General features: G+C 35.8%; 1 protein-coding gene and 1 long non-coding RNA gene across 3 annotated transcripts; both read right to left on the bottom strand.

The window, feature by feature from the left end:
• Positions 1-3,174: 3,174 nt before the first annotated feature.
• On the bottom strand, positions 3,175-6,242 carry LOC145955815 (GDSL esterase/lipase At5g45910). 2 transcript variants are annotated; one of them, XM_083071018.1, is made up of 4 exons: positions 5,400-6,239; positions 5,067-5,285; positions 4,828-4,976; positions 3,175-4,713 (listed from the first exon to the last, which is right to left on the bottom strand). In XM_083071018.1, exons 1-4 carry the CDS (start codon positions 5,671-5,673, stop codon positions 4,423-4,425), a joined length of 933 nt encoding a protein of 310 aa, XP_082927144.1. In that variant the 5' UTR covers positions 5,674-6,239; the 3' UTR covers positions 3,175-4,422. The 2 variants fall into 2 exon arrangements, with proteins under 2 accessions (XP_082927144.1, XP_082927145.1); XM_083071019.1 differs by having other exon boundaries at positions 3,175-4,976; positions 5,400-6,242.
• Positions 6,243-10,417: 4,175 nt separating this feature from the next.
• LOC145955814 (uncharacterized) lies at positions 10,418-14,418 on the bottom strand. The gene is made up of 3 exons (XR_014432519.1): positions 14,227-14,418; positions 13,865-13,966; positions 10,418-10,589 (listed from the first exon to the last, which is right to left on the bottom strand). It is a non-coding gene; the product is annotated as an uncharacterized LOC145955814 (long non-coding RNA).
• Positions 14,419-26,928: the final 12,510 nt, after the last annotated feature.

Here is a 26,928-nt window from a genome sequence, read left to right as displayed (position 1 = left end):
TGACCATGGAAAATGATAATGTGATATGAGAATGCATAGAGTCTTGATTGACATGCATCATTTGCATAAGTGTTTTAAGGGTACGATATGGAATACACCGCTAGAGAAGGCCTCCTATTTTAAAAGCTTTGGGGATTAGTCCTTGGGGATAGCTCGGTTTGGAAGTCCCAGTCTCGCCCATTGTGTGCATGGGATGTATCTTGCGCAGCTTAGCTATCCTGATGAGACTCTAGTAGTATATCCTTCTAGTGAGAGTGCGCAGAAGGTGTGACCCGACATGTACTCCTAGACTACTCTTCGTGTATTGCTAGCGACAATATGCCATGTGATGTTTTACTGGCGCCACATGCATGATAATGTGAAGTTCGTGTCCATGCATGTGTATCCTTATTATTAAATGATGATAAATTACTATTTGTATGACTTGGATGATTGAATAAACTATTGTTGTTGATTGATCTATGAGGTAACTGTATTATTTGTGTTTGGCTATCCGGTGTGCGTTCCTACACTGTGAGCCAGAGTGAGATGTTTCTCACTCCCTTCTTTTGTGTTGTTTCTCTTGTTTGATGATTTAAAGGTTAAATTTGATTGAAGAGTTTAGAGATTTAAGCTTGATTTGTGAGCTTACCCTTAGAAGCATTGAATTGAGTATGTCGAAGGTAACTAGTGAATTAATGGATGAGATTAGAGGAGCCTAAGAGTTAGATCCTTTCTTAGTGAACCAAGTGGAGAGGATTGGTAAGGGTATAGATAGCCCTTTTCGAATGGAAGTTGATGGTGTTTTGTGGTTTCAGGATAGAATCTATGTGTCTAATAATCCCGAATTAAGGAAGATGATCTTAAAAAAATGCAATAAGAGTACTCTTAGTATTCACTTAGGAGCTATTAGATGGATTAGGACCTTAGGAGGATGTATGAGAGTGACGTAGCGGAAGCGTGGTGGTCTAAGGTGAAGAGAGGAGTAGAGGAAGTTGTGGACTCGTGTGTAGTATTCCAAAAGCCTAAGGTGGAACATTAGAAAGTCTAATGCAGGAGACATATCCATTTTTATTTACTTCAGGTAATTTCGAGGACGAAATTTTTAAAAGGAGGGGAGAATTGTAACACCCCAGTTTTGAATAAAGTTATTATTATTATTATAATAATAATAATTATTGGTATTTGGTCATAATTATTTTAATAATTATAGAACAATATTATTTTGTACGTTTTAAATAATTATTGTTTTGAACAATTATTTTATACGTATTAAATAAGTATTTTTTATTAGCATATTTAAATAAATATTTATATGTTTTAAGAGAAGGTTGATTTTATATGATATTTTGTTATTGAAATTATATTATAATATTTTGGGTCAGAAATATATTATTATTATAGAGAAAAAATATTTTATAATATACATGTATTTATTTTATTTAATTATTTTGAGGAAAAAGAGAAGTGGGTGAGAAGAGAAGGAAAATGGGTTGGGTTGACCCAGCCCAATGGATTAATTTTAAGGAGTCAGGTAGCGTTAACCCTATCTACCTCATTTGCGTTCTGAAGGGTTAGGAAAAAAAAGGAGAAACAAAGAGCTCTAAGGAAGAGTACTCAGGAACGACCTTAGATCACACCTTTGTCTTCTGCTCATCCAAGTAAGGGGGGAGTGAGAAACCTCGCTCTGGATGTGGGATTGTATGCTGGGTAGTGGGATTGGCCCCCAATCCTGTGTTTGCTGTATTTTTATGTATGCTCATGTCCCAATTGTATCTGTTTTGCTTATTATTTTTCTTATATGCAATTAATTGTATCACTTGAGATCTCTATGGGTTCCAATGGGAAACCCTATGAGAAAACGGGCAAAATATGAATGTTTTCTATTTTGCCTTCTGATTACTTTGTTGTGTTCCTTGTTGGATGTGATGCATGAGTATGTGGTTAATTTTGAAAATAAATATGTTTTAATATGATCTAGAGTGCTCTATGGGTTCTTGCGGGAAACCCTATGAGAAATAGGCAAAATATAAAATATTTTCTGTTTTGATTTCTGATTTTTCTATTATATTCCTTGTTTGATGAGATGTAAAAATATGTATTTAATTTTATAAATAAACGAGTTTTGATATAAATTAAAGTGCTCTGTGGAGGCTTTGTGAATATGATGATGTAAAGTGAAATGTGATTGAGACATGGGATATGAAATGTGATAATAAAATATGATGACGAAATGCGATGATGTGGTATGACCATGGAAAATGATAATGTGATATGAGAATGCATAAAGTCTTGATTGACATGCATCATTTGCATAAGTGTTTTAAGGGTACGATGTGGAATACACTGCCAGAGAAGGTCTCCTAGTGTAAAAGCTTTGGGGATTAGTCCTTGGGGATAGCTCGGTTTGGAAGTCCCAGTCTCGCCCATTGTGTGCATGGGATGTATCTTGCGCAGCTTAGCTATCCTGACGAGACTCTGGTAGTATATCCTTCTAGTGAGAGTGCGCAGAGGGTGTGACCCGGCATGTACTCCTAGACTACTCTTCGTGTATTGCTAGCGGCAGTATGCCATGTGATGTTTTACTGGCGCCACATGCATGATAATGTGAAGTTCGTGTCCATGCATGTGCATCCTTATTATTAAATGATGATAAATTACTATTTGTATGACTTGGATGATTGAATAAACTATTGTTGTTGATTGATCTATGAGGTAACTGTATTATTTGTGTTTGGCTATCCGGTGTGCGTTCCTACACTGTGAGCCAGAGTGAGATGTTTCTCACTCCCTTCTTTTGTGTTGTTTCTCTTGTTTGATATACAGGTGATCATCAGCGTGAGGCTGAGGATGTTGGTGATGAAGCTTAGGCTTCTATGTTGGGTTTTGCTCTGATAGGACATGTGACATCGGGACATAGATAGGATTAGTTTAAAATGTTCTTATTAAATTATTTTGGAAAATTCAGTTTTATTTCTTTGTAATTTTACTGGCATGTTATTTGGATTAAGTTTATGAATGTGAACTCTTTACCCTTACGTGGTTGGAAATTTGATTTTTATTGATGAAAAATTCTATTTTTTTTATAATTACTGTATATGTATATTGGGGTAGAGGGTGTCACACAATTCCCATGAGAGATTTTCAACATTGATACATCATAATAGAAAATACAGGTGGTAGTTAGAGACATGCCATTGGTGTCAAATTGTTAAAAATTTAAAAAAATAATTACAAGTTGATAATGCAAATGGCGCTTAAGTTTTTGTTACGTGATAATCATTGACGTCTCATCAGGGATAAAAAAATTAAAAATTAAATTGAAAAGAAAATGTGTATGTCATTTGCAATTTCAACACATTAATGCTTACATGGAGTGTGGAAAAGGCAAGTTCCATTTGGGTTTTTAGTTTACCAAATGGGACCTTTGTTTTCTACGAGGATGTCCTTCAACATTAATAATTCATTAGCCAAAATAAAACACAAAAAAGAACTATGTGTCATGAAAAATGCAAGGTCCAGTGTTGATTGTCCCACTTTTGTAATTTATTTCAAAACATGCTAACTAGGAAAATTGTCAACATCATTTAGTTTAACTCATCCCATTTATAAAATAACAATTTTTGTAAACTACCATTTAGTGGAACTTGATATCAAGAACAAAATGATTCATTAGAAATACAGTTGCAATTGAATGAGTTGATATTTTGAGATGATATCATTAAATAAAATAAAATTAGTTGAGATCGGCAACATTTTTTTTTGCATATTCTTGAAACTTGATGGATTGGTTAATTTGTAATTAAAAATATTTAAAAATTAACATTAATCACCATGGTTAAAGATAATAATATATGGTATCATGGTTCAAATTTTTATACTTTTTATAAAAATAGAATTGATTTCATGGAGGGAGATGAAAGTTAAGAAAAAAATATTAATTAGGAACAACCTTTCCATAAAGAATTAGGAGTACAACTAGTATAGCAAGGACAACACAAGATCCCCATTCAAGTTATATGGTTTGATATGGGTTTTTATGTACAAAAACTTGTAAAAGAAACATAAATCCTAATTTTGAATTGATCAAAATAAGTAAAGCCTCCCTTAATTCTTATGTCAATTTTAATCTATCTTGAAAGCAGAAGATTTAAGAGAAGGAGATGCAAAAGGACCTTCAACTATTCCTTTTGCTATTAGCCTATAAGCTGCTTCAGTTAAGTGTGCTCCATCCCAATTTATATGTTTTGAAGGGTCAAAGCAAACCGTTGAAGCAAGGCTTCCGCAAAATATATGTACATCAACATTGTATGGTTCACCTTTACCACAACATGCTTTAAAAGTGTCAATCTTACCAAAAGAAAACCCTGCATCATTAATGTACATAAGTAAAGCATAAGAAAAAAACAAGTCATAATAAAATTGCTTATCCAATATAAGAAATTAAAAACACAAGGTACCATATTGTTGTGGTGCTTCAAATAAACGTTTGGCATCACCATAATAATCAAAATATATTATGTTAACATGGTTGTTGTTTTGTCTTAGTGTGTCTAGTGCTTGATTGAGTCTCCAATTATAGTATTTAATGAAAACATTATAAGCCGCTAAGCACCCAAATTGATCATAGTCATCTTTGTTACCACTATTCACTACTGTTAAGACAGCAGTATTACACCCAATTGGGAAGTTCCCTGGCACCACTATCTCCACTGCTCCTTCTTTAATTAATTCCTGATAATTAAATAGAAACAAAATTGAATTTATAACCGATCTAGAGCTACCAAATCATATTTCTAATCAAAATATAAAGTACATATTTCAATGCTTAAATTTGATATGACATACAGTGGTGACATTGATTATTGCTTCAACAATTAGTGGAACTATTTCACGAAGTTCTGTAATATTTTTGTTTGATGAGATAAGTGCATTGATATCATTTCCACCTATTTCTCCCACGAGAAACAATGACTTTTTGAAGTAGTTATCACACTCTGTCATAAAACGGAATAACATTTGTAAGCCATATTTGGAAAACAATCATGTATATAGAAAAAACATTACTAAAGGAATTTTGGTAAAACCTTGTTTATTTTTGCAAAGGGAAGGTTTTAGCTTCTTAAACCAATCAAGTTGAACACTCAACGAGATATTCGTCGATGGTGGAATGAGTCTTTTTTGTATGAAATAGTCCATATCAAGTGCAGTTGCACCAGCAAATGCAAAATTTACTCCTTGCCGAATGTCTTGGCCTTTGCTGAGATTGAGATATGCTGGCAACATTGGCAAGCCATATGCCTCAGCTGCAATTGAAACAACCATAGGTTAGTATTTTTTTCAACCACCAGTACACTATTCATGTTCCCTTCCTATCAAGGAAATTCGATTAAGCTATGTAAACAACTAATGGTATGTACCTATAAAGTCTATGATCAATCGTCCATTTGACACACGTCCGGACGGATGTTTGAAATATGTTGAGCCGTAAGGACTGTTGTCATCCATAGATGGGTAGCAAGCAGCAGCATTTCCGGTGTCACTTATAGAATCACCAAAATTGAATATAGCTTCATACGAGAGAGGATTGGCATTTGAAATAACATTTCCAAGAAAACCACATGTAAAGGTGATGCAAAAGATAATGACTATCTTCATGATGTTACTATAACCCAAGAAAGGTTTAAAGGACATTTGTGTGTGATGATGGGTACAAGAATATCAATTAGAATTAAGCATTATATATTGTCACATAAACCACCATTTTGTCTCGCAATGTTACTGTCATTTTAATTTGACATCGCTTAACTATTTTGTTTCTTAAAAAATAGAGTTGCAAGTTGTATTCTCATACATTTAACTAATACATATACATCCTTGAATATAGGTTTGTTACTCCTTAACATTACTTGTTGTGTTGTTATTTTAGTCATTCTATGATAATGTGGTTCTTTCCTTTGACTTCTCTTAACAAGATTCATCAACAACGATTAAAGGCTGTAACGATTTTCTTATATGCTTGAACCAAACTGTCTTTATTTCTCAACAAATTATTTTCCTCATCGTTATAAGTCTATTGTGGATAAAAAAATTATTACATAAATTACTCAACTTAAATTGTTCAACATAATTTTCTTTTTTAAAAAAATAACATCTGAAAGAAGTAGGATACAAATATTTAACAATTGAATGAATATAGATAAGTTGGAAAATAATTATATTTTTATTTGTAAAACGAATGCTTCATTTAGAAACTTTACAAAGTTATATTAAGCATGCGAAAATAGTCTTCTATTTGACATTTAATTAATGTCAAACTTAAATATTTTATTATTTTTTTAATCCAAACCTTTAACTATTTCTATCAACAAAGATCATAAAGTTGATTAACTTTTTCCCTCCTTAATTATTGAGTAGGGAATTAAATGCATATAACAACGTAAAACTCATATAAACTATTATTATGGTTTAAATATGTTTGTTGTCCCTATATCATACTATTATTTAATTTAATTTTGGTATTGTAAATTTTTCTTTTTCTTTTGATGACTCTTATTTTATTTTACTATTTATGATATATCTATTATTTTTCATTTAACACCCTTTTACCATAAGTATGTTTAAGTATATCTTTATTTGAGTAGTTGAAACGGTTATATTAAAATATTTGTCGGAAGTGATACATCAAAGACATTGTTGCGGGTTGCATCAATTGTCCCGTGGCGGAGGCTAGGTGGGCCAAGTCACTATCGAATCATGGCGCTTGGGCTCCTGCGCTCTTAAGTAAAAAAAGTTGCGCCCTGACTATCAGCTATAGCTTTTGGCCTAGTGGTAAGCGCTCGATCTAACAAGTGGTATCAAGAGCAGGTTTCTTGTAGAAGGCTTAAAAGCTTCAAGAATTGAAATGGCCTCATCAAATTTTTTATTTCCCGAAGGAAACTCCATTAATAGAAGAAAAGTTCAATACAATTTGAAAGCCAAAAATATAATTACTTCTGCTTTAGGAATTGATGAATATTTTAGAATTTCAAATTGTAAAAGTGCTAAAGAAATGTGGGATACACTTGAAGTAACACATGAAGGCACTAATGATGTGAAAAGATCTAGGATAAACACTCTCACTCTTGAATATGAATTATTTAGAATGAATCAAAATGAAAGCATACAAGACATGCAAAAGAGATTTACACACATAATTAATCATCTTGCATCTCTAGGAAAAGTGTTTCTTAATGAAGATCATATTAACAAAATTTTGAGATGTTTGAGTAGGGAATGGAAACCGAAAGTGACTGCAATTGCGGAATCAAAAGCTCTAACAACCATGTCTCTTGCATCTCTATTTGGAAAACTTCAAGAGCATGAAATGGAATTGATGAGACTAAGTCAAAATGAAAATAGTGACAAAAAGAAGAAAAGTATAGCACTTAAAGCATCTTCATCATCTCATGAAGAAAATGAAAAAGATGACAACATTGAGGAAGATGATGATGATGACGATGAAGATTTCAATCTCCTTGTAAAAAGATTCCACAAATTCCTAAAGAATAGAGGAAATAGAAGAAAGTTCAATTTCAACATAAAGAAGAAAGGAGAAGAATCTTCTTCAACCCCGAGATGCTATGAATGCAATCGACCGGGACATTTGAGATTAGAATGTCCAATCCTTAAAAGAAAAATGGAAAAATCCAATAAGAAAAGCTTCAAAGAAATGAAAGGGAAGAAAGCTTATATCACATGGGAAGAAAATGACATGGATTCTACAAGTGACTCTGAAAATGAAGTTGTGAATTTGGGACTTATGGCCAAAGATTACGAAAGCGGAGAAGAGGTAACATCTTCTAACACTGATATCTCAATTTCATTTGATGAACTACAAGATGCATTCAATGATCTGCATAAAGAATCCTTTAAACTTGCAAAATTAGTATCAACCCATAAGAAAACAATTTCAAATATGGAAAAGGAAATTACTAAATTAAATGAAGAATTAGATAGTCTTAAATCAGAAGTTAAAATGCTAAATTCTAAGAATGGAAATCATAGCTCTACAAGTAACTTGGAAATTACAAACATTACACATCCATGTACATCATGTCATGAATTTAAAGAAGAAGTTAACAACTTAAGGAGTACTCTTTCAAAATTTACCATTGGTAGAAATAATTTAGATATACTGTTAGTAAAACAAAGATGTGGTTTTGATAAAGTAGGATTAGGATACAATCCACAAAAACAACAAAAGAAATACAAAAATTTCTTTGTTCCTACACAAGTTACTAGTTCTCCATTAACAACATGCTTTTATTGTAGAAAGAAAGGTCATAATTCTTCAACTTGCTATATTAGAAAGAATTTTAACAATCTCAAGAATATGGTTTGGATTCCTAAAGGTTATTCTGTTATTACTAACATTAAGGACCCAAAGAAAACTTGGGTACCAAAATCAATTCATTCTTTGTCTTGAAGGATTCCAAAGACCAAACTTGGTAAATTGATAGTAGATGTTCCAAGAACATGATAGGAGATACTTCAAAATTCATTGACAATACTCCTAAGAAAAGTGGACATGTAACTTATGGAGACAACAACAAAGAAATAAATACTTGGGATTGGAAGAATTGAAAGTTTTGAAAACACTCATTTTCATGAGAATCAAACAAACATGATTCCTCAAAGAGAGTTGAGAATCTCAAGAAATCATCCTCTTGAAAATATCATTGGAGACATACCAAAAGAGGTAACTACTAAATACTATCTCAAAGAAGCATGCAATAATTTGGTTTTTGTTTCTAAAATATAATTTAAAAATCATTGATGAAGCCTTAAATGATGAACATTGGATAAAAGCTATGCAAGAAGAGTTAAATCAATTTGAGAGAAATCAAGCATGGAAACTAGTCCCTAGACCATATAATCATTCAATTATTGGAACCAAATGGGTATTTAGAAATAAATTAAATGAACATGGTATGATTATGAAGAAACATATGAACTTGTAGCAAGACTATAAACCATTAAAATGTTAATAGCCTATGCATCTATAATGAATTTCAAACTATATTACATGGATGTCAAAAAGTGCATTTCTAAATGATTTTATTCAAGAAGAAGTATATGTTGAACAACCATCTAGATTTGAAATCTCATAATTTCCAAACCATGTCTTTAAGTTGAAAAAGGTTATATATGGATTAAAACAAGCTCCTAGGGCATGGTATGAAAGACTTAGTAAATTTCTTTTGGAAAAAGAATTTACAAAAGGAAAGGTTGATACAACATTAATTTATCAAAAGAAAAATGAATGATATTCTTGAAGTGCAAATTTATGTTGATGATTTATTTTTGGAAGTACTAATGATCACTTGTGCAAAGAGTTTTCTAATGATATGCAAAGTGACTTTGGAATGTCCATGATGGGATAGTTAAATTTTTCCTTGGACTTCAATCTGGCTTGATCTTTACCTTTGGATTATTTTGTTATTATATTCTTTTTGATGTTGCCAAAGGGGGAGAGTAAGGATAAGGATCACAAAAGGAAAAATACAACACTTATCTTAATCCTCTACTTGACTTTTTGATGTTGCCAAAGGGGAAGAGATAAGACCGCAAAGGAAAAGAAAATGTTTATTTTCTTTCTAATATTACTTTGGGCTAAGTTTGTCTAAAATATTTTGACAAAAATATTCTTGATGCCCAACTTGACACTTATAATATTACTTTGGGCTAAGTTTTTCTAAAATATTTTGACAAAAATATTCTTGATGCCCAACTTGACACTTATCTTTTAAAAATATAAACATTTATCTCTACAATCTTTTTCAAAACATAAGTACAACTCCTTTTAAAAAATAAAAGAAACTTCAATCAATGCTTTACTAAGGGGGAGTGATCGAAATATATTGTTTTATTTTCTTTCCCTTTACAGTGAATTGTCATCATCAAAAATGGGGAGAATGTGGAAGAAAATATGCACAAAGTTTTGATGATGCCAAAGCATTGAAGAAAATAAAGGTCAAGTTAAAGCAAGCTGATCAAGAAGCAAGATCTCAAGTAATAACTAGATAAGTCTTGACTGCTTAGCTTAGTATGTAAAATGAACTTTTAGAATTTGCAAATTTGACTTGGCCATTAAAATGAGAATTTCAAGAAAACCTAAACTTAATACTCACTACTAGAAAAATTGTATTCTAAGTCGGTTATTTTGTCATATCTACATCGGTTCTAAAACCGACTTAGATGAGGGCGACTTAGATGAATGAACATATTTACATCGGTTAAGTAAAAACCGACTTAGATGTATGTGTTCATCTAAGTCAGTTTTCATAAAACTGACTTAGATGTATGTGTACATCTAAGTCAGTTTTTAGTGAGAACCGACTTAGATGTACACATACATCTAAGTCAGTTTTTGTTAAGAACCGACTTAGATGTACACATACATCTAAGTCAGTTTTTGTTAAGAACCGACTTAGATAAACAGTCAGATAGCTACACTCCATATCTACTAGCTGCAGTTTTGCTCTTTTGCTTTCGTCCTTCATTCTTTCTAGCGAATCAACAGCTGCAGCCCCAACCTCAACCCGGAGACCAGGATACTGCTTCAAGTCCTGTAAATCATCTAAACTATGCATTAGCTGGGAAGATTATGAACCCCATAGAACTTTGAATTAATGGAAAGAAAAAATTAAAGCTCCAGTATATGTTTAGTAAAAGTCAGTGAAATTCCAAAATAATAGCAGTTTAATCATCAGTTCCACATTGATGACTTATCTCCGTTAAATTCCAACATAGATGCATTAGCATTCACAAAACCAAACAGAATTCACTTAAAGGAAAAGCCAATTCCTCATTATGAAAAAACTAAGGCCATATGTCAAAGTCATTTTAAAGCAATTATGGTCATGCATTAAGAAACCCTTTACTCTATCTATGCATAACAGACTCAGCACTAAGTAGTACGAAAACTTATCAAGCACAAATACATGAAGACGATGGATTTATTAGAGATGATAACAAATTACCCATTTCAAGGGAGATAATATTTCATACGAAGACTTATCCATTGAGAGCTTACATATTTTTATTTTTTTTAACAAAGGATATCCTCCTGGCAAAGATTATTTTTTTCAAGACAAAAATCACAGAAAACAATTCCATCACAGAAACTGCTAATATGACTAGACTAAATGAACAAGGCACATTTCACAGAAACTGATGAAAGATTATCAGTTTTGCCACAGACCACAGTCATCAAAAACTGCTAATATGACTAGACTAAATGAACAAGGCACATTTCACAGAAACTGTTGAAAGATTATCAGTTTTGCCACAGACCATAGTCATCAAAAACTGCTAATATGACTAGACTAAATGAACAAGGAAAATAATGAAAAAACTTATCCACAAGAAGGGGCATTGCAGCATTAGGACGCATCAAAAGCACAAATTGTCACAACTTCAAAATCACAGGTCATGCGCATATACTATTGGAATAAGTCAAGAAAGCATAGCTCTATACCCCATGTCGGAGTAGCACGAAAGAGACTAAAGAAACAAAATAAGAAGTAAAAACGAAATAAGCTTCTCCCATGGACTTAAAATAAGCTTAGACCCTGTTCAAATAAACTTTTACTATAAACCACAATTACTTTATACGAAAGTTAAAATAAGCTTTGTGAAGAATTTAAAATCATTTAGATTCTCCAAAAAGCTGAATTTAGCTCATGTATATGGAAAAAACTCCGTTCATTTTTCTTTCCATAAATGTTTATAAAAAAAAAAGTTTATCCAAACAAAGCCAAAATCAATACAAGGAACCTGCTACTAAAATGGCATTTTGGTCCCCAAAATCATACCACCTTGCAATTTAGTCCCTGATAAAAACACCACGTACAATTATAGAAATCATTCAAAAACTCATTTCGCAATTCACATTACTCCCCCAATGAATTCAAAAACTTCACAACTAAATCAAACAGCAATTTTAAATCATGAACTAAATTACAAACAAACTATATTTACCGGCAACAAAAAGCTAGTCCATTAATTAAACCCTCGTAGCTGGAAAAAAATGCCAATAACACAAGGGTCGTGTACCTAAAACAGTACATTAAAATATCAAAATCTGCTAAAAACAACTCATTCCATCCTCGCAAAAATATTATAACCATAAAAACATTCCAATTATTTTTTTCCTTAAAAAATAACCCAGAGCCAATTTCTTAGCACAGTGAGAAAAAAAAATCCCATTTTCTGCATACAACTTTCAGATTCATTCCTTCTATAGTCCATTAACTTTTACAGCCAACCAAACAAAAAAGAGAATCACAGAAATCTTACTAGAATACTTACGTGAAATTTAAAATAGAAGCACATCCAGCTGACGACATTAACACTACAGAACCAAGTTTATCAATCCAAATCCTAGGTCGTACACATCCCTATACTCGGATAAGTCAGGCACCCCCTGGTTCATACAAAGCACAAAAAATAAACAAACTTTCTACTATTATTTAGTATTTATCACTGGCGCAGAAAAACTAGCTACTCTACTGTCTCAATTATGGTCTAATTAATTAGGCTCGTGATGTTTTTTGTTAGTTTTCAATCATTGAGAATACATTAAACACAGTTAAAATTTGCTATTACAGTATTACCTCTTATGGACAAACTAGATAGGTGGAAAAGACAGGGTTGTCGGATTGAAGGAAAGAGATTTGTCAAGTTCTTGTCGCCAAACAAAGATTGCTTACAATGATTAATGCAAGGATTGCTATTTTATAGGAGTTTAGATGGCATACAATTATTGATGATAATTCATAAACCAGAGTAGTTGTCACATAAGGCAAACTTTCTTATAAAACCGGTTGGCAGTGAAGCACCTCGAAGAAATTCAGCAGTTGGTGCTGAATCACCTGATGATGATGTGGTTGGCAATCAAAATGTGGCTGGTGGTTTGATCACTAATAATGTGACTAATAACTCTAAGGCTGGTCAGCTAGTAGGTGAACCAGCTGCATCAAAGAAAAAGAAGAAGCAACTGGCTGGAGAAATGGCTGAGGCACCTATTTCGGCAGCTGATTTGGTGCAGCTGGTGCTTGCTCTTGCTGCTAATCTGATCGGTGCAATGGATGTAGCTGCTGCATCTACACCGTTTGCAGGTAATGGTGCAACGCTTAAACCTCCAGAGATTACAGCACATGACTCAGGAACCTATCTGACTCAACTATGCATTAATTCACAAGGTTTGTTTTACCATAACTCTAAAATAGCTAAACAATTAGTTATGCAACATTTATATAATCAATTTAAATAAGAACTAAACACAATTCTCACTACTTTAGTGAAAAACTAAGTGGGCCAATTACACAAGCAAATTTAGTAAACAAGGAATTTGCTTAGTCTAGTGATCGACTGCTCGTTTTAGTACATTTGATCTCAAGAAGCATCCAATCATCTAAAAATGTAATTTCAACAAGAGAAAATACATACGCATCAGGATAGACTTAACCTGTACATTGTTGTCTTCTACTCAAAAAAGTTTACCTGACTCAATTATGCTTTAATCACAAGGTTTATTTTTTCTGAGCATTTATGACCCATTTTCCAAACAATCTAAATAAGAAAGGAATTACACACAAATTCCACTTTGCTTCAGCTATATTGGGGCATAACCATCCACTGAAGAATGTCCTTTATTTATTGATAAACACTCAACTAATATTCACCAACAAAAAAAATAAAGGAAAACAGCACAAAAATATAAATAATAAATAACACAACTCAACTTCCACAAAACAAAAATGGAAAATAAAAATTAACAGATGAATAAACACAAATATATAAACCAATAAAGGCTATGTCAAACAAAAATAATCTTTACCTGTTTTGCCTTGTAACCCAGGCGGCGAGCCTTGTCTGGGCGAGTTGGCCTTGTCAAACGAACAATAGAAGGTTGTTGGCGATACTCCTAGCACCTCACACGCTACAAGAATCGCATAACATCAGACTGCTTCTTGCGGTAAAGCTCCGAAATCCAATTAGAGTAGTAAGAACTAGGAACACAGTAGTAATCACTTGGGATAATGAAAACCCTAATCTCGAAACTACGTTGACAGAGGGAAATGTGAAGCTTAAAATGCTCCAAGCTCAGTTAATTAATAAAACTTGAGAAGATTAAACAACTATTGGCAATGGTTGCTCCGAAATATGAGAGAATGAAGAGAGAAGAAAAAGAGGAAATACCTTGTCGTCGCTGAGGCTATACTCGCCGGAATCAACTTCGCCACTAGTGTTGAGACTTAGGTTGAGAGCTTTCGAGAACTGAGAGAGAGAACGAGGGTTGTGGCTGGGAGACCGAATGGCGTGTATGAATTGAGAGCGAGGGCACGAATTTTGGGTCTCCATCTAAGTCGATTTTACACAAAAATTGTGGTAGATCACTAAATATCTAAGTCGGTTTTACTAAAAACCATCGTAGATATATTTATGTAGCCTATTCTACTACGGGTATTCACTAAACTGTCGTAGATAATGTTCCTTTTATTTACAAAAATGCCACCGCATCTTATTCTACATCATTTTTCGATAAACCGTCTTAGATTGAGCGACTTAGATTATTCTTTTTGTAGTAGTGACTTTTGAATATAAGAATAAGTTGTTTGAAAAGAAAGCAAAAAGAGTATTCAAAAGATTAAACAAATATATTTTTAACTGGAAAATAGAAGCTCTTTATATCTTAAGTTTTCATAAGCCAAAACAAGTGATATGTTTCTGGTAATCGATTACCACTTGCTGTAATCGATTACCAGAGAAAGAAAACCTTTCAAAATGTTAAAATACTCTCTGGTAATCGATTACCACTGACTGTAATCGATTAACAGAAGAGAAATTTTCAAAATTCGAATTTGAACTATACAACGTTTCAAACATTTTGAACTTAAACCGTTGTAATCGATTACCAGGTCTTGTAATCGATTACCAGAGCCTATTTTCTGAAAAATTATAGAGAGTTACAACTCTTCATGAAAAGGCATAACTCAAGATACAATTGTCTATAAATACCTATAATTTTTCAGAGAAAGGTGACGAACTCTATTGTGAAAATCATTTACAAAAACTACTTGGCCAAAAATCATTTGCAAACAATTATCTAAAGAGTTCATCAAGTTCATAGAAAGTGTAATATCTACTCTTTAAAGAGAGTCATTCTGTAATACCCTGTTGATCTGTTGATCTGTAAAGGAGAAAGGGTTTTTCTCCTTGTTGGTGTTTGAATCTCAACACAAGGAAAGGGAGTTCCGAGGTGTTGGAGGATTCAATTCTTGTAAGGTTTACAAGAGTAGTGGAAATCTCAAGTGGGAGACTTGAGGACTGGATGTAGGCAGGATTGGCCGAACCAGTATAAAATCAAGTTTTCAATTCTTCTTTCCCTACACTTTTAATTTATTGTTATTAATTATAATTGTGTAGTTTGCATCATCATTCATTCCTTCAAATTTGTCTAAGGAAATAAATTGATAAAGAAGTAATTGAAAAAAATTTTATAAGAGGAAATTTAGTAAACTTAATTCACCCCCCCCCCCCGCTTAAGTTAATTGAGGCTAAGGGACTAACAATTGGTATCAGAGCCAAGGTCATGAGTTCGATACCCAGCGGGGCAATTGCTAAGGGGGAGATTGTTGCGGGTTGCATCAATTGTCCCGTGCGGAGGCTAGGTGGGTCAAGTCACTATCGAATCATGGCGCTTGGGCTGCTGCGCTCTTAAGTAAGTGGAGGTGAAGGCCACTCAAGGAACCCTAAACTCACTCAAGGGAGGAGATGGGAGAGGTAGGCCGTGTAGGCCAAGTGACTAAGGAAAGGATTTGAGGCAAAAATGCTCTCTCAAATTCATTTAATCCAAAGTATTAACAAGGTGTGGGGTGTTGGGTATTTATAGGAGGGGAGGCATCTAGGGTTGCATTTGGAGTAGGCAAATGCATTCCAAATGAAATGCAAATGAACCCTAGATGCAACTTGGTGGCCAAGGATGGAATCTTTGGGTTTAGATTGGCTATATCTAGGTGCATGATAAGACCATGCAACCTTTGCCCTCCACTTGGGCCTAAGCCTTTCTAACACCAAAAATAGACCCAATAAGCACCAAAAATGCGTCACCCTCTAATTAACACCCTAGCCCAAAATTAAAAACCCTAATCATCTAGAGCACCCCATAATACAAGGGTAAAATGGGAAATACAAAAGAAAATAAATTCTAAGTCCTAAATATCCCAAAATACAAGGGTAAAATTGGAAATACAAGTAAAATAAATTCTATGACTAAAATACCCCAAAGTACAAGGGTAAATTTGGAATAAAGCAATAAAATTCTATACTACTCAAATTGGTCATAGCTATGAACCATGTGATGGGTTTCACATGAAGTACCAAGGATGGTCCTTCATCATCCCCTCCTTCTTGAGAAGGATTTGACTTCAAATCTTTAAGCTCTTCCATTCCATTGATCCTTCAAAAGATGTAAAACCACAATTAGGGAAGTAAAATACTAAAACTTAGCTATGCAATCCTTAAGTACACAATTTGTTGAATGAAAGTGCTAGGGAAAGGAGGGAGCCAAAGAGGCGTCTCCATTAAAAAGTTATTGACCCATGCAATTGATTCACCAAATCATCTATTTAGAGATTGGGTGCCTTTTATTCAATGATGGCTTTCTAAATTGGTGCACATCCCCAATTGCCATCTTTCTTTGGCACCAAAAAGAATGAGGATGGCACAAGGGCTAAGGTTCTCTTGAACCTAACCCTTTGTCTTCAAAGGAAAAATTCTTTTTTTCTTTTCTTTTCTTTTTGTTTTTGTTTTTGCTTTTCTCCTCCTCATCTTTCTTAGCTTTTAATTTGAGTTGGTCCTCATTCACTTGATAAGGTGATAGAGGACACCACACAAATTTCTTTCCCAAGTGTTGGAAACTTATTTTATTGGTGAGGTCATCATGGATTATGTGCTTGTCAAATTGCCATGGCCTCCTAAGAAAGACATGACTAACCTCTAATGGCACTATGTCACACAAAACTTCTTCTTTATATTTTCCAATAGAGATTGGTATGCTTGCTTGTTGGTTAACTACAACACCTCTTTCCTCATTGATCCATTGCATTTTGTAAGGTTTAGGATGAGGTTTTGTAGTTAAGGCGAGCTTATCAACCAATCTAGTACTACAACAATTAGAAGTAGACCCACTATCGACAATGAGAGAACAAGTACTTTCTAAGACCTTGCATTTTGTTTGAAACAAGTTCTCTCTTTGTGATTGGTTGATTTCACTAGATTGATTGTTAAGGAGCCTTCTAACCAACAATAGGTCTCCTTCACAAGGTAAGATTTCTTCCTCGGATTCTAAAACTTCTTCTTCATCACTTGAAGATGAGGAAGTAGCTTCATCAAGGCTACTATAGTGATCTTGGCCCTTTAAAAGCATGGTTTTCTTGTTGGGACATTGTGAAGTAATCCTGCTACTCATAGAGTTCTCTCAAAAACCCATAGAGCCTTCCAATTTATGCAATAAACATTTAAAATAAGAAAATTCACATATACAATTATTATCACAATTAATTTACTCATACAAGCACCAATGCACTCCCTTAGGGTTTCCCGTAAGAACCCATAGGAGCACCAAATTCCACAATCATAGCCTAAACAAAGTTTCTATTCATACACGCATATTAATTAAGTAATTGGAAAATACAAGAAAAATATGACATGCCACAAACACAGGATTGGGGGCCAATCCCACTACCCAGCATACAATCCCACACCCAGAGCAAGGTTTCTCACTCCCCTCTTACCTCGATAAACAGGGGTTGAAACTGAAGCAGGATCTCCTCCTCTGGGTTCCCCTTGGTCTCCAGAAAGTGTAGAAGAAAAAGGTCAAAAGTGAAAAAATTCATTTTTTAGAGTGCTGGAACGCATTTATAGGCATCAGGATTTGGCCAGAACAGTCCGTTCTGAATCCAGAATGGCCTGTTCTAGGCACATAGAACATGTACAAAAGCCTCTCCCAGAATGGCCCATTCCAAAACCAGAACGGCCCGTTCTGAGTCAATACTTTGGTCTTTAAAACCACATCCAGAAAGGCCCATTTCCAAAGTGGAACGGCCCGTTCTCATACTAACGTATGATCATCGCAGTCCAAACTACATGGAAACACGCAAGGGTAAGCTAGAGACAATAAACAACTGATAAATATGAAATATGAAACACAACTATATAATCATCTTCACATCCGACACAAAAGATAAACAACACATATATTATACATCTTAACATCATTTCAACTTGATTCCACGTATCAACGATGTATCAACACCTCAACGCAACTACTGTACAACCATTGGAATAGTTATCATATTCATCATAACAACAACCAACACATGTGTTACACACCTCTCAACAACACATGTTTAAAACAACTTTCAACACAGGTAATCTTGCGACACTAGCATCATCATCAACTTGTATACAATTAAGAAACTTACAACATAACAACACTATCGTCATCCTCAACAGGATCAACATACAACACAATCACAGCTTAACAACATAACAACATAGATACAACTCTTATCATTTACAAATCAACTCATCAACAACTTATGCGTCGTCACGCATTTCAACTCGGATCCCCAACAACTGAGGTTGAGCAGTCTAGGTGGCATAAACCCTACCGAATCCAGCGTTTGACCTAAGTCAACCAGGTGAGGTATAGAACACCGTTAGGAACTTCGAAGAAAACTAGGTATAGACAACAATAGGCAATTGCTCAGGTGTGCCACTTAGACTCGGAGGTCTAGTACTACTATCAGGACAAATGGGTTTGGGTATGAGCCTACCACGGCTTTGGCTAGCATCACCAATCCATATATGGAGTTAGCCCACCCATTGTCCTCCAAGTACCATGCACCCTCCAGTACCTAGTCAAAACTACATCTCTAACTAGATACCTTACTCAAATTGGTCATTCAACCATGACATGGATCGACTACTTCCATGTCGCCCACACAGTACTAAGGGATTCAACTTTAAAACAACTTTCAACTTATCTCCTTAGTACTATGTATCTCAACATAGGACATATATCTTCCCCATATGTCCCCAACTTTTCAACTTTACAACAATAGACACCATAACAACTTTACAATAATAAACATCTGGCCGCTTGTAACCAGTACAGCTCGGCCTGACCCCTATGCCGTGGTCGCTTTGTACACGTGTGTCTCGACCTTTCCACACACGGGATCATCTATGTCCTAGAGGAGAACAACACAACGTCCACTCCAAGGGAGAACTTCCCAAGGAGGGTTTTTCAACAAATTGGGCTCTCAGAGCACCACAACTATCTCAATCCACACAATGGGATGAGCAACTTTGAAAACATCTCCCCTAGTCCTAGTGATCAACAACTAATCATCACAGCTTAATCAACTTAAAAACTTAAACAACATACAACTTTTCAACTCATCATCTCAATCAACATTCAACTTGAACAACATAGTTTATCAACACAACAACTCAGAAACATTCTTTAACAACACATTTTAACAACACAACATCTCATTTCAACTTTAAACAACACATTCAACTCAACAACTTATTAGCTCAACTCATAATTTACAACTCAATCATCATAAAATAATATCTTTTCAACACATGGAACAACATACAACTTTATAGCAACATATAACTCTTCTCTAACAATTTAACAACATGGTCTACTAATAAATTTTGTATAAATCTCAACACGTCTACACATTTCACATCATGCTTCTCACAACTCACAACATTATCATTTCATCATATTCTACAACATATAAATAAGCCACACATAAATATAGCAACTTTAGCAACATACCATGTATTCAACGCATTTTCTATTTGGCACAACTACTCATTTAGATTACAACACTATACTCAACATGCATCTCTTCATTTCGCTTTCTGCTCATCATATATCTCAATGTAATTATATAACTCCATATGAGTTCCTAAACTCACATACAACCAAACAACATACAATCTAGCTTCCCTTACCTGAAGATTGGCTCAGAATAGCCAAGAACTGAGAAGAAGTGGAATTTCCTTTCCAAAGCTCAACCTGGGACTTCAATCCACCCAAAGCAAGCTTCCTAGTCCAGAGTCCTTCTCTTTAAAACTTCTCTCTATAAATCTTTCCTTCTCATCAACTGCACAACCTCTATTTATAGAAATTTGAAGTCGCCAGAACGACCCGTTTCAAAATTAGAACGACCCGTTCTGGGCTCCTTCAACATGTGTAAAATTCACATCCAGAACGGCCCATTCTGAAATCGAAACGGCCCGTTCTGGCACGTCTAGAATGGCCCGTTCTAGTCCAAGATTCACAGGCCTATTTAGTAGTTTGGAACGGCCTGTTCCAGTTTAGGAATGACCCATTCTAGGCTACTAAATTACCCTTATTTTAGTAGTTTGGAATTGCCCGTTCCAGTTTGGGAACGCCCCGTTCCAGTCCACTAACTACGTTACAATACCCCCCAACAAATAGGAATTTTTGTCCCCGAAAATAGACTTACTTGGAAATAAAGAAGGATACTTCTCTCTACACTGCTGTTCAATTTTCCCAAGTAGCCTTACCAGTAGCTGCATCGCAAATAACCTTTACCAATCTAGTTGACTTGCCCTTTAACTCCTTCAACTTGAAATCAATCACAACTACCGGTCTCTTCTCATAAGTCAGGTTCTCTTTGACCTGAATCTCACCCATCTAAACTAAATGACTCGGGTCATGGACATACTTTCTCAACTGTGAAACGTGAAACACATGTTCCCCCTCAGCAAACTCCAAAGCCTTTTGCCTTTTATCAGCGTATGACTTCTGTCTACTCTGGGCAGTCTTCATACTCTTTAGAATCAACTTTACTTTCTTAGTAGTCTGTAGGACTAACTCCAGTCCCATAACCACTGATTCACTATCTTGGTACCAACACAAATGAGTCCTACACCTCTTACCATACAGGGCTTCAAACGGTACCATCCCGATACTAGCATGAAAGCTATTGTTATACATGAACTCTACCAGTAGTAAGACTTCCTCCCAACTCTCCAAGTGGTCTAGCACACAAGCTCTCAGCAAAATCTCCAAGGACTGAATTGTCCTCTCTGACTGACCATCCGTTTGTGGAGGATAAGCAGAACTCAACCTCAACCTGCCTAAGGCTTGGTGTAAACTCTGCCAAAATCTAGAAGTGAACCTTGGATCCCTATCTGAAATAATACTAGAAGGCACTCCGTGCAACTGTACTATTTTCTTCATATACAGCTGTGTCAACTTCTCCAACGACCACTTGATATTGACAGGCAAGAAAAGTGCACACTTGGTCAATCTGTCAACCACAACTCAAATAGCATTACTATTCCTAGTCGACTTAGGCAACTCATCAATAAAATCCATAGTGATATTATCCACTTCCACTACAGAATCTCCATCATCTACAACAAACCACCAGACTTTTAGTGCCCAACCTTAGCCCTTTGACAAGTCAGACAGGTCGTAATATATTCAACAGTGTCTCTGTCACTCAGAATCGTGACGTAGGCAAATTCTGCCCTTAAACCTCAAATCCCATCTTCACCCATCTCAAAGCCAACTACTTTCTCTATATCCAAAAAATTAAGAACCTTCATAACTTTCGAATCTTTCATCTACTTCATACCAACTTGCTACAAGAACTCACTAGCAATGGTAGTCATGCCATAGCTAATGTGGTCTTGAGCCAACTCCATATACAGATTCAAATCTCTGAATTTCTCAACCAGCTCCAACTCCTTCACCATCAAACTAGACATGTGGATGGACTTCCTACTCAAAGCGTCTTCCACTACATTGGCCTTCCTAGGGTGATACATAAACTGAAATTCATAGTCTTTTAAAATATTCCATCCACTGTCTTTATCTCATGTTCAACTCCTTCTAATCAAGCAAGTACTTCAGACTCTTGTAATCACCAATGACATTAAATCCTGCACTATGAAAATAGTGCATCCATACCTTTAAGGAAAAAACAACTATTGCCAACTCTAAGTCATGAGTAGGGTAATTCCTCTCATGATTCTTCAATTGCCTTAAAGCATATGTAACTGCTCTCTTATTCTACATCAACACACACCCCAACCCTTGGTGAGAAACATCACAACACACTTCAAATGACTCACTAGGATTAGGCAACACCAACATAGGAGAAGTAGTCAATCTTTCTCTTCAACTTTTCCACCTAACATTTCAATTCAACTAACTCTGTTGGGGCCATCCTAAAAGGAGCAACCAACAATGGCCCTACACTAGGGACCAGATCAATGCTAATCTCAATCTCCCTAGTAGGAGGTAACCCAGACACCTCATCCAAAAACACCTTTGGGAATTTCCTCACAACTCCTACCCATTGATCACCTTCTCAGTTTCCACACTCACAACAACAAGCAAAATACAAAACTTTGTTCCATCTCTCAACAACACTTCAGCTTGGCTGGCTGAAACCAATAATTCATCCTCCCCCTAAGGGAAAAACCAACTCCCTATTGGCACAATCTATAAGAATGTGATTAGCAAATAACCAATCCATACCTAAGATTATGTCAATATCCACTAAAGGCAAACAGATCAAGTTCACCTTATACTTCCTATCACACATCTCCAAGGGACAACCAACACATATCTTAGAGGCAACAATAGAAACAAAAGCGTGCGCAGACACAAGCAATCTCAACCCTAAATTACGTATAGGCAACCCAACTTTTCAGCACATGTATATAAAATAAATGAATGGGAGGCCCTGAGTCAAATAACATCATCACATCCTTACCAGTAGCTTTACCCTTCCCCTTCACTAGATCAGATGAAGTGGAAGCTTCGGCTCCGGTCAAGGTAAACACCCTCCCAGCTGCAATAGATCTATCACCCCTCGAGGCACTCCTGGTCTGTCTAGCACCTGCAAGACAACTATTTGACATGTGACCCATCTGGCCACACCTAAAGCACTTGCTCTCGGTATGAGGGCAATCACGAATGAAGTGAGGTCCACCACATCTATAACATCTGAGAGTAGCAACTCTACTCTAACCCCCACTCCTAGCTGTGTCAATAGGTTTTATTGTGACAGGACCCCCTCACTATGATTGGGGCCTATCGTAAGGCTTCCTCTAAGAATCACCACCACTCTTGGACCCAGCTGGCCCACCAATAATCTTCGTCGGCTTGCCGATGCTCTCAAACCGCTCTACAACCTTCGCCTTCTCTACTAAGGCTGGAAACTCCGTGATGGCCATAGGCACCACCACTCTCCTCAAATCATACTTCAAGCCTTCAGTAAACTTCCTACACTTCGAAGCCTCAGAGGTGGTTTGGGTGTAGAAGCGTGCCAAGTGCTCGAACTTCATGGCGTACTCGGTCACCAACATTCCACCCTGCTGTAATCTCATAAATTGTGCCTCCCGAGCATGCCTGACACACTCTGGGAAGTACTTCTCGAGGAAGGCTCTCTTGAAACACACCCAGTCCACAACCACTCCACGGTCAATCAGCATCTGACTAGTACCTCTCCACCAATATTCTACCTCCCCTGTTAACATATACACTACATAGGCGAGCTTCCGCTCCCCTGAACAACCTAGAATTGAGAATATCTTCCCCAACTTGCAAATCCAGTGGTCAACCACCTTTGGATCTGCATCACCTCTAAACTAACGAGGACTACACTTCCTGAACTCATCCAAGTCCTGACTCTCCTGTGACCCGACTAGTCTTGCTACACTAGCTGCAGCTCTCTCAGCATCCATCCTAGCAAAGTAGGCATTCTGCTGTTGCATAGCCATAGCCATCATCTCCATGGCATGGGCTATCTGCTCATTTTCTCTAAGCATCTTCTACAAAATGAACAACTCATTCAACATAATACATCTCAACTACTCAACACAAATCAACACAACATTCAACACAACATAAAGTTCAACACAATGAAAGCCTAAAGGAACCACCCCCACAGAGTGTCCACTAGACTCGAACTACTCTGATACCATAAAAGTGTAACGACCCGCCGTGGTCGTCACACTACGAAACAACACAACACACTACTGGAAAATATATACTAGAATAGTATAAAAAAATATTTACAACACAAGTTGTTAATCAAGCAACCAACAACAACTAGTTATATACAACAAAATATGCTAATATAAGGTAGCCTACCAAAAAAAAATATCCATCTTCAGGCACCTCCTGTGGCCTCTAGTAACTATCTCCCAGCCTATCCCTTCCCAGCTCTCATACCAACGTATGATCATCACAGTCCAAACCACATGGAAACACGCAAGGGTAAGCTAGAGACAATAAACAACTCATAAATATCAAATATGAAACATAACTATATAATCATCTTCACATCCGACACAAAAGATAAACAACACATATATTATACATCTTAACATCATTTCAACTTGATTCCACATATCAACGTTGTATCAACACCTCAACGCAACTACTGTACAACCATTGGAATAATTATCATATTCATCATAACAACAACCAAATCATGTGTTACACACCTCTCAACAACACATGTTTAAAACAACTTACAACACAGGTAATCTAGCGACACTAGCATCATCATCAACTTGTATACAATTAAGCAACTTACAACATAACAGCACTATCATCATCCTCAACAGGATCAACATACAACACAATCACAGCTTAACAACATAACAACATAGATACAACTCTTATCAACAAAAAATCAACTCATCAACAACTTATGCGTCGTCAGGCATTTCAACTCAGAGATCTCCAACAACTGAGGTTGAGCAGTCCAGGTGGCGCAAACCCTACCAAATCCAGCATTTGATCTACCTCAACTAGGTCAGGTATAGAACATCATTAGGAACTCCGAAGAAAATTAGGTATAGACAACAATAGGTGATTGCTCAAGTGTGCCACTTAGACTCGGAGGTCCAGTACTACTGTCAGGACAGAAGGGTTTGGGTATGAGCCTACCACGACCTTGGCGAGCATCACCAATCCACATATAGAGTTAGCCCACCTACTGTCCTGCAAGTACCACGCACCCTCCAGTACCTAGTCAAAGACTACATATCTAACTAGATACCTTACTCAAATTGGTCATTCAACCATGACATGGATCGACTACTTCCATGTCGCCCACACAATACTAAGGGATTCAACTTTAAAACAACTTTCAACTTATCTCCTTAGTATTATGTATCTCAACATAGGACATATATCTTCACCATATGTCCCCAACTTTTCAATCTTACAACAATAGACACCATAATTTACAACCATAAACATCTGGCCGCTTGTAATCGGTATAGCTCGGCCTGGCCCCTATACCGTTGTCGCTTTGTACACGTGTGCCTCGACCTTTCCCACACACGGGATCAACTAAGTCCTAGAGGAGAACAACACAACGTCGACTCCAAGGGACAACTTTCCAAGGAGGGTTTTTCAACAAATTGGGCTCTTAAAGCACCACAACTATCTCAATCCACACAATGGGATGAACAACTTCGAAAACATCTCTCTTAGTCCTAGTGATCAACAACTAATCATCACAGCTTAATCAGCTTAACAACTTAAACAACATACAACTTTTCAACTCATCATCTCAATCAACATTCAACTTGAACAACATAGTTTATCAGCACAGCCACTCATCAACATTGTTTAACAACACATATTAACAACACAACATCTCATTTCAACTTTAAACAACACAATCAACTCAACAACTTATTAGCTCAACTCATAATTTACAACTCAATCATCATAAAATAATATATTTTCAACACATGGCACAACATACAACTTTATAGCAACATACAACTCTTCTCTAACAACTTAACAACATGGTCTACTAATAAATTTTGTATAAATCTCAACACGTCTACACATTTCACATCATGCTTCTCACAACTCACAACATTATCATTTCATCATATTCTACAACATATAAATAATCCACACATAAATATAGCAACTTTAGCAACATACCATGTATTCAACGCATTTTCTATTTGGAACAACTACTCATTTAATTTACAACACTATACTCAACATGCATCTCTTCATTTCACTTTCTACTAATCATACATCTCAATGTAATTATACAACTCCATATGAGTTCCTAAACTCACATACAACCAAACAACATAGAATCTAGCTTCCCTTACCTGAAGATTGGCTTCGAATAGCCAAGAACTGAGAAGAAGTGGAATTTCCTTTCCGAAGCTCAACCCGGGACTTGAATCCACCCAATGCAAGCTTCCTAGTCCAGTGTCCTTCTTTCTAAAACTTCTCTCTAAAAATATCTCCTTCTCCTCAACTGCCCAACCTCTATTTATAGAAATCTGAAGTGGCCAGAACGGCCCGTTTCAAAATCATAACGGCCCATTCTGGGCTCCTTCATCATGTGTAAAATTCACATGTAGAACGGCCCGTTCTGAAATCGAAACAACTCGTTCTGGCACGTCTAGAACAGCCTGTTCCAGTCTAAGATTCACAGGCCTATTTAGTAGTTTGGAACGGCTCGTTCCAGTTTGGGAACGACCCGTTCTGGGCTACTAAATCACCCTTATTTTAGTAGTTTGGAACGGCCCGTTCCAATCTGGGAACGCCCCGTTCCAGTCTACTAACTACATTACGAAGGTGAACCGACATTTCTAGTTGAATTGGATTAACTTTGTTGAATAAAAACATTTATTTTCTATTTTACTTGTATTTCGTTATTTTAGTATAAATTGTTTATATTAGTTTGAAAAATATTAGATCATTATAATGTTTTATTTTTCATGTGCATAAGTTAATAAAATTTCAATTACACATAATTGGAAGATAATAAAGTTTTAATG

This window comes from Cajanus cajan, chromosome 3, assembly GCF_000230855.2.
Source record: "Cajanus cajan strain Asha chromosome 3, NIPB_CcT2T_4, whole genome shotgun sequence".
In the NCBI taxonomy this organism is placed as follows: domain Eukaryota; kingdom Viridiplantae; phylum Streptophyta; class Magnoliopsida; order Fabales; family Fabaceae; genus Cajanus; species Cajanus cajan.
This window is presented reverse-complemented; position numbering and strand designations above follow the sequence as displayed.

Coding starts and splice junctions, on each gene's coding strand:
- LOC145955815 (XM_083071018.1), bottom strand. CDS start 5,673: ATGTCCTTTAAACCTTTCTTGGGTTATAGTAACATCATGAAGATAGTC. Junction 4,977..5,066: donor CCTTTGCAAAAATAAACAAG/GTTTTACCAAAA, acceptor GTTTTATGACAG/AGTGTGATAACTACTTCAAA. Junction 4,714..4,827: donor CAATAATCAATGTCACCACT/GTATGTCATATC, acceptor TTTAATTATCAG/GAATTAATTAAAGAAGGAGC.